Source organism: Drosophila melanogaster, chromosome 3R (assembly GCF_000001215.4).
Source record: "Drosophila melanogaster chromosome 3R".
NCBI lineage: Eukaryota > Metazoa > Arthropoda > Insecta > Diptera > Drosophilidae > Drosophila > Drosophila melanogaster.
The window spans coordinates 22,580,424-22,587,532 of record NT_033777.3 but is presented as its reverse complement, the minus strand read 5'-3'; the positions used below and the strand labels follow the sequence as shown (position 1 = coordinate 22,587,532).

Sequence of the window (7,109 nt, the reverse complement as noted above, 5' to 3'; positions counted from 1 at the left end):
AATCTAGCCAAACAATAACTACACAGCGAAGGACAACAGATATCACTGAATGCCCTTTGGAATGTCATAGTCTGGCAACACTTGAAATGTGCCTATGCCTTAACCAAAAAAGATTACCCAACACTTATTCAGTTTGAAAATAAATGCGGATAATTTAAAACCGGAACCGGTTAATTTTCATATACCGGTATATTATTTAATAAAAACTCAAATAAAAAAGGGTATACCTAAGCCCCAAGAAAAATAAGCAGAAGCTAGAATTTACGTTTTTGCTGTGTCCATTTTATAATTGGTTTCATAATAGGATATCAAAATTTTTTGATTTCTTTTCTAATTTCTAAAACCCCCGTAAGACTTATTTTATTGAACTATTTTATCCCTTAACCATTTCTGTGACACGCACTTATTTCCCCATTAATTATTATATAAAACTCCACTTTGTCATGGATTATCTAGGAATATACACTCAATGGTCACTCGTAATCCGCCGCATCGACTTTAAAAGCGCGTGCAATTGCGACTTTCAGATAAATCTCCGACTGGGTCTTACGACTCGCCGACGGTTGTCTATTAAAATTTTATAGCTCCGCAGTTGGTGGCACAAAGCACTTGACTCATGCGTCCACTTCCGTTTCTGACCGGACGCCTGGGGAAGGGGCTGGGAATCGGATTCGGGTTTGTTGTGACAACAGTTCGTAGGCAAAGACAACAAGCCGATCTGCGGGTGTCATAACCACTCATACCCGAGGTCCAGATGTTGCGCACAATTATCATATCAGCAGCACATCATTTGCGACTAAGTGAAAAAGCAGATTGGCCTGGCACACTCTGCGCCTTGTTTAAAAAGCAGCTCCGCCGAATCTGAGATTTCAGTAATAGTTTAGACCTAGAAGCAAAGACATCGGCAATGAAGAACTCCCACGCGAACGTCTACCAAGAATCCTATTGCTACGAGGATATTACGAAATCGTGGCTGAACCAAACGGAGGGCTATACGGACTGCAGCTATGTATATGACCACAGTGCGTCTTCTTCCTACGCGGATTACAATAAACTAGAAACTAATTGGTGCAACGAAGCGAACGATCAATGGTTACAAAATGAGGCACCTACTGGTCAAGAACTTCCAAGCCAAAGGTCCAAACTCCGGGCAATCAGCTCGAATCGCAAGGAACGCACAGCATTTTCAAAAACGCAGCTCAAGCAGCTGGAAGCGGAGTTCTGCTATTCCAACTATTTGACTCGCTTGCGTCGCTACGAAATCGCAGTGGCGCTGGAGCTGACCGAACGCCAGGTGAAGGTGTGGTTCCAAAATCGACGCATGAAGTGCAAGCGCATCAAACTGGAGGAGCAGCAAGGCAGCTCGGCCAAAACGCCATTTTAGTTTGTACAAGGACATATTTTAACACAATTCATCTTACAAAATGTTTTCGCTTACTTAACAACTATAGTAAATGTATTTTAAGCTACTACTTGGATTTCTTGGCCTTTCCCTTGGGCAAGGGTTTGGCCAGCGACTTGGCTGCGGCCAGCTGCAACTTCTGGGTGGCGGCATTCTTGTTGCTCTTAGCCGGCGGAGCTATTTTCTTCTTCTGCACACCACCAGTGCCGGGCTTGCGTTTCAGTTTATCAGCCAGCTTAGTCTTTTTCTGCTTGGGCGGCGGTGATAAATCCTCCTCTTCGTCGCTGTCATCGCTGGTCTGCTCACTGTCCGCTTGCTCCTCCTCAGCCTCCAGATCGGACTCATCATCGGATGCATCAACGTAGTCCTCATCATCGGAGTCCTCGTTGATGGTGTTGCCCAGCAAATCCTCCAGCGTTGGTTCTTTCTTCGCGGCCGTTTTTTGTTTCTTACCGGCTTTCTTGGCGGCTGCCTGGCTTGTAGATGCCTCAGCGGAGCCTGCTGCTTTCTTTACTGGTTCCACCAGTAAGTTGGAGAAGTCGATGCCCAGATCCTTGTACTTCTCCTGCAGCTTCTTGATCTTGTTGAGATTGGCCACGGTGCGCTTCTGGCAGGCGGACTCATCCCAGTTATTCTGCTTTTTCACGCTGCGCTGTGTGGCTTTGGTTAAATCCGAGACATAGATTTCCTTGCCGGCCTGCAAGTGAAGTACAACTATGAATAACAAACGGACATTAGATGTATTTCCCTTTGAACGCACCTTATTGACAACCTTCTTCAAGGAAGTCCTGAAGAAGTTGAGTGTCTGCTTCTCTGGTGGAATGTAGGTGGCCTTCACCACCTTCTGGAACATCAGGTAGTTGTCCATGGTGTCGGCAGCCACCTTGGCCACCTCCGGGTACTCGAACTCCACGAAGGCGTAGCCCTTGCTGTTACCGGTGCGCAGCGAACGGGCCAAACGGACGCGCAGCACCCGACCGAACTGTCGGAAGTACTGGCGCAGCTGCTGCTCGAAGAATCCGTGAGGCAGGTGCTTCACAATGACCACGCCGCGTTCTGGACCCTTTGGCTTCTGCGGCCTGGCCTTGGTCACCTTTTTCTTTAGCTAAAATGGACGCAGTTTACGGTTATCCAACCCAACGGAGGAGCATTTGTTTTTGGTAGCCGCTCACCTGTCCGGAAACCACATTCTTGGCTGCATCGATGGGCTTTTTGGGCGTGCTTTGCTTCTCGATCTTCTGCGCCTTGGGCTTCTTAACAGGCGGCATTTTAATTAGTGTCAATTCACTAAAATTGATTATTAAAGTAGTAAATGAATAAAAATCGCCGCACGTGGAGCAACAATAATGGTATGACCGTTTACGTTCATGCGATACAGCGCTTAACTAGGCGTTAGGCTATTTGACCCACCCCTTGGTGCCTGGTCACTCTTTCAGTTTATTATTTCTATTTATTTGCTTTGCGCATTTTTTACCGCCAATACAAAATGAATCTATCTGATTCATCGTTGAATAATTCCCTCGTGGAAGTGGATGAAATGCGCCTAGGCTATGACCACGAATCCATCATGTCCTTTCTCCGGAAGTCGTCCATCAAGCATTTGTTTCCTTACGCTGCAGAAACCACAGACGGCAAACAGGTTATTATTCTGTTTATTTCCTAATAACTATTACTAATTTGTTTATATTAACTTAGTTGCTGAATCGCATGATGGCTACCTTAGCCGGGAAGCTGGAACTCAATTTGCAGCAGCTGCTCGATCTGTTTACCCTCTCCATTATGATGATGACGTACCAAAGGGACAACGTTCTGCTGATGAAGGAGCGCTACATGATGGTGGATGTGGTGTGTCACCTGGCAGAGTCCCTGGACTCGGAGGAGGTAGTTCCCCTTTCTGCTATCCTAACATTTCCGATCAATTACATCTTATTCCCTTTAGATGTTCTACATGGCCAGTGGGTTGTACGAAAACCTTATCACTGGCGTGGGTATGGAGCGCCTGGAAAGAGTGCTGGACCTGCAGGCCGCGATTCCCGCCATGGTAGAATCCTGCCATCTTGGCAACGATGTAGCTATGGCCCTGCTACTCACCATAATGGGACGGTACACGGGAGAACCAGTTGAACTGGACCAGAAGGAATATGTATGAACCTAAAACTGATTCCATCAGCACTTTAAAATCTAAACCCATATATATGCAGGCTCTCAAGGCTTTTGAAATGGCCAAAACGGTCAACTGGCGCCAGTTGGCAAACAGTGGACGCCAGGCAGATTTGTTTATGCTCATCCGCACTTTCAGCATGATCATCAATTGCAGACGTATACGCGAGGAGTGTCCTGATTGGAAGGACAATCTGGGTGCCGAGATACACAAGTACTTCCTGCAGGTGCGCATGGATCACTCCGCCGCCTATGGCGACTTTGAAATGATGGTGAGTGCCTATGCATTTATAATAAGGGAATCGGTAAAGATAAAGATTGCTTTGCAGATTGAACGATTCATAGCTTATTGCGTGGTTCGGGGCGCCTCAACAACGTAAGTTGAAATGGCGTAATATTGTTGTAAGTACGTAAGTACGTTAATTAAATGATATTTTTCATCCACAGACCCCAACTTTGCAGCTTCAAGATTTCCGAGCAAACAAATTCAGAGTTCCAATAATTGCTGGAGTGTAGTTATGTTAAGTAGTTTACTTATTATTACAGTCTAAGAGTAACATAGGTATCATACAGCTGAGATCAAAAAAGCAAACCAAATATATCATTTCTTAAGTAGTGGACCAAAGTTTTTAGTGTTTATTTCCCAATTAAATGAAATGGCCTTCAAATTCAAAATACGCGCCATTGCTGCACAGGCTTTTTTAGCCCATTGTCGCAATGTGAGTATTTCTTGGCGCTCTGGCGGCGGTCACACAACGCGCGACGGCACGTGTTGACTGCATTTAAAAAGCGATTTTAATAACATTTGGCAGGAGTTGCAGTGGCCGAGCAGTCGCACCAGTCGCCCAGCATGTTCTACCTAATCGGCCTCGGCCTTGGCGACCTGAAGGACATCACGGTCAAGGGTCTGGAGATAGTGAAGCAATGCAGTCGCGTCTATCTGGAGATGTACACCTCGATTCTGGGCTGCAGCCTTGAGGATATGGTAGGTATCTGGAATGGCCTTCGTTCTGGGAGCACCCCCAATGCTAATTGCATCTCCACTTTGTTCGCAGCAAGAGTTCTATGGACGACCACTGCTGCTAGCCGACCGCGATCTGGTGGAGCAGGGTGCGGATGAGATCCTGGCGGGTGCGGGCGAATCCGATGTTGCGCTGCTCGTGGTGGGCGACCCCTTTGGCGCCACCACCCACACAGACTTCATACTGCGCGCCAAGGAGAAGAACATCCCCTACAAGGTCATCCACAATGCATCGATCATGAACGCCGTCGGCTGCTGCGGCCTGCAATTGTACAAATTCGGCGAGACCGTTTCGATTCCGTACTGGGACGAGACATGGAAGCCGGACAGCTTCTACGACAAGATCAAGCTGAATCGCCTGCACAACATGCACACGCTGTGCCTGCTGGACATCAAGGTGAAGGAGCCCACGCCGGAGTCCTTGATGCGCAAACGCAAGGAGTACATGCCACCGCGTTTCATGACCGTGGCGGAGGCGGCTCATCAGTTGCTGTCCATTGTGGAGAAGAAGGACTCGCTGGAGAAGAACACAGTGCTCAACGAGCAGTCACTGTGCGTTGGACTGGCCCGTGTTGGCCAGGAGTCGCAGCAGATTGCCGTTGGCACGCTGCTTGAGATGCGCTCGACCGATTTGGGCGGACCGCTGCACTCGCTCATCATTCCCGCCAAGGAGATGCATCCGCTGGAGGTGGAGTTCTTGCAGCAGTATGCCCCCAGCATCAAGCTGGACGACTACAACCACTAATTCCGCTGCGAAATTACCTAATTTAGTGTCTAGGAAATGTTGTCTGTGCATCTGAATTGAATTTACGAAGCAAGAGGAGCTGGAAGCTCAGGAAGAAAGTGATATCGCTTGATGCCACCCGTATACGTATGTAGCCTGCCCAGCGGCAGCTGAAATAAAACCGCATTCACCCATCGTACGATTATGTGTATTTATCTCCGAAGCTTTAATAGATTGTTTGCATATATCAATAGTAGAGACCTCGCATGCGGCGCGCGGATCCCTGGCGGTCGTACAGCATATTAAACTTGTTCACAAAGTGGTGCATATCATTGCAGCCCTTGGTCAGCGTGCCCAGGTAGCTAATCAGTCCCACATCGTTGCACTGCGTGTAGAATTCCTCCTGGAAGGCGGGCACCTGCATGACGGGCAGTCGGTGGCAGAGAGCGTAGGCTTCTCGCAGAATCTCTTGGTTGGCCCGCAGCTTTCCGGCCTCCACATCGCGTATGTACTGCAGCACGATCTTGATGCGTGTATTTAGCATCTTAATGGCACTGTCCTGGGCCACCAAATGCTCCGCCACCACGCTCTTCTCGCCGGACTCGTTCGAGGTCATGCGCGCCACATGATCCACACCAATGCGCTCCGCCTCCTCGGTGGCCAGTGTGTAGGTGAGGGGCACGAACAGCATGGTGGCCTCGCCGTCCACCAGATCGATTAGGGACTCGAATAGCTTCAGGGGAAGGTGGTCGACGCTGCGGGAGAGCGGATTCAGCTGTAGCATGATGGGGCACTCGTTGATGGCGGCTATCTGTCTTTGGATCTTAATGTCATCGGCAGTGGGATTGTCGCCGGTTGTGTACCAGCCTATGAAGTCGAGATCACTGAACACCTGGGGAAAAAAGAGTAACAGCTGGTAAAGCAGCGTATGTAGAGGCTTGGACACCCACCTGCTTGTACTGTTGTTCCTTCTTGTTGTAGTAGTCCTTGTTGATCACTGTTTCATCGCCAATAACGTCCGTCTTCAGTTCGAACGAGTTCATAATCTCAATGTTGCGGCCCTTCTGCTTGCCAATCAGTGCTCCGTACACCTGTCGCGGCTCACCGTGCTGTGCACGAAAGCGTGTCCAGTGCTCGGAGATGTTCATTATGACCAGCGGATGCAGCGATATGGTCACAGAACCACTGGTGCCCGCTGCAGCCATTATGTTTCCCTGCGGCTGTGGGTTTTGATCCGCAGTCTTATCCACTGCCATACTGCTCCCGGCGGCGGCGGAGGACGATGTGCTGGGCTTGGCCGACATGTCAACGTCCACTTCCATTTGCTCCATGCTGTCGGGGGGCCTTTATTTACACGTAGTTTGCGGTATAAACTTAATTTTACTTCTTTTTGTTTGACAAGCTCCGGTATAAGCTGTCGTTATCGTTATTGGTGGTCTCTCAGTAGTACGATATTACTTATCGCTATCTATCGGGACAGCAGAATGGTGTGACCACACCTTATGCAGTCTAAGCAGTGGCGCGAACCTTTTTAAACTGAACGTCGGCGTTGCCGGCTCGATTATAGTATTAGCGAGTACTATATTTGAATTTATGTTTTGTAATTCCTGTTAGCTTAATTATGCGCCAAATTAACCATATATATTTCTATTAAAGCATTTTTAGTCAATTCGGTTACATATATTTTTAATATGCACTAGATTCGTTTGTGGAAGTTTCTAAAATTGATATGTTTCTAAAATTTATTTATCTCTTTCGCACCGAAAGACCCTGCCAATATACAGCTCAGTTTTTTCCGCTGT

At 48.0% G+C, this 7,109-nt stretch overlaps 5 protein-coding genes across 5 annotated transcripts; 3 read left to right on the top strand and 2 right to left on the bottom strand.

The window, feature by feature from the left end:
* Positions 1–907: 907 nt before the first annotated feature.
* On the top strand, positions 908–1,384 carry btn (buttonless; the record flags this gene model as incomplete). The annotated part of the gene is made up of 1 exon (NM_170026.2): positions 908–1,384. One exon carries the CDS (start codon positions 908–910, stop codon positions 1,382–1,384), a length of 477 nt encoding a protein of 158 aa, NP_732768.1.
* On the bottom strand, positions 1,324–2,760 carry CG6937 (uncharacterized protein). The gene is made up of 3 exons (NM_142809.4): positions 2,575–2,760; positions 2,163–2,507; positions 1,324–2,099 (listed from the first exon to the last, which is right to left on the bottom strand). The coding sequence occupies exons 1-3, from the start codon at positions 2,668–2,670 to the stop codon at positions 1,470–1,472; spliced, it is 1,071 nt and encodes a 356-aa protein (NP_651066.2). The 5' UTR covers positions 2,671–2,760; the 3' UTR covers positions 1,324–1,469.
* A 54-nt stretch (positions 2,761–2,814) lies between these two features.
* CG33107 (uncharacterized protein) lies at positions 2,815–4,181 on the top strand. The gene is made up of 6 exons (NM_176540.2): positions 2,815–3,041; positions 3,098–3,283; positions 3,342–3,545; positions 3,604–3,834; positions 3,892–3,938; positions 4,010–4,181. Exons 1-6 carry the CDS (start codon positions 2,889–2,891, stop codon positions 4,062–4,064), a joined length of 876 nt encoding a protein of 291 aa, NP_788717.1. The 5' UTR covers positions 2,815–2,888; the 3' UTR covers positions 4,065–4,181.
* A 126-nt stretch (positions 4,182–4,307) lies between these two features.
* On the top strand, positions 4,308–5,505 carry Dph5 (Diphthamide methyltransferase). Its single transcript, NM_079728.5, has 2 exons — positions 4,308–4,547; positions 4,618–5,505. The coding sequence occupies exons 1-2, from the start codon at positions 4,413–4,415 to the stop codon at positions 5,326–5,328; spliced, it is 846 nt and encodes a 281-aa protein (NP_524452.4). The 5' UTR covers positions 4,308–4,412; the 3' UTR covers positions 5,329–5,505.
* Positions 5,500–6,760, bottom strand: CSN6 (COP9 signalosome subunit 6). The gene is made up of 2 exons (NM_079727.3): positions 6,258–6,760; positions 5,500–6,199 (listed from the first exon to the last, which is right to left on the bottom strand). Exons 1-2 carry the CDS (start codon positions 6,636–6,638, stop codon positions 5,555–5,557), a joined length of 1,026 nt encoding a protein of 341 aa, NP_524451.1. The 5' UTR covers positions 6,639–6,760; the 3' UTR covers positions 5,500–5,554.
* Between the last annotated feature and the right edge of the window lie 349 nt (positions 6,761–7,109).

What these genes read in the sequence shown, in the direction of transcription:
- CG33107 (NM_176540.2), top strand. Translation starts at nt 2,889, where the DNA reads ATGAATCTATCTGATTCATCGTTGAATAATTCCCTCGTGGAAGTGGAT. An exon ending in ATGGCGACTTTGAAATGATG is followed by an intron (nt 3,835 to 3,891) that starts GTGAGTGCCTAT and finishes ATTGCTTTGCAG; the next exon opens with ATTGAACGATTCATAGCTTA. An exon ending in GTTCGGGGCGCCTCAACAAC is followed by an intron (nt 3,939 to 4,009) that starts GTAAGTTGAAAT and finishes TTTCATCCACAG; the next exon opens with ACCCCAACTTTGCAGCTTCA.
- Dph5 (NM_079728.5), top strand. Translation starts at nt 4,413, where the DNA reads ATGTTCTACCTAATCGGCCTCGGCCTTGGCGACCTGAAGGACATCACG. An exon ending in GCTGCAGCCTTGAGGATATG is followed by an intron (nt 4,548 to 4,617) that starts GTAGGTATCTGG and finishes CTTTGTTCGCAG; the next exon opens with CAAGAGTTCTATGGACGACC.
- CSN6 (NM_079727.3), bottom strand. Translation starts at nt 6,638, where the DNA reads ATGGAGCAAATGGAAGTGGACGTTGACATGTCGGCCAAGCCCAGCACA. An exon ending in AGGAACAACAGTACAAGCAG is followed by an intron (nt 6,200 to 6,257) that starts GTGGGTGTCCAA and finishes TTTTTTCCCCAG; the next exon opens with GTGTTCAGTGATCTCGACTT.
- CG6937 (NM_142809.4), bottom strand. Translation starts at nt 2,670, where the DNA reads ATGCCGCCTGTTAAGAAGCCCAAGGCGCAGAAGATCGAGAAGCAAAGC. An exon ending in AGAATGTGGTTTCCGGACAG is followed by an intron (nt 2,508 to 2,574) that starts GTGAGCGGCTAC and finishes CGTCCATTTTAG; the next exon opens with CTAAAGAAAAAGGTGACCAA. An exon ending in TGAAGAAGGTTGTCAATAAG is followed by an intron (nt 2,100 to 2,162) that starts GTGCGTTCAAAG and finishes CTTCACTTGCAG; the next exon opens with GCCGGCAAGGAAATCTATGT.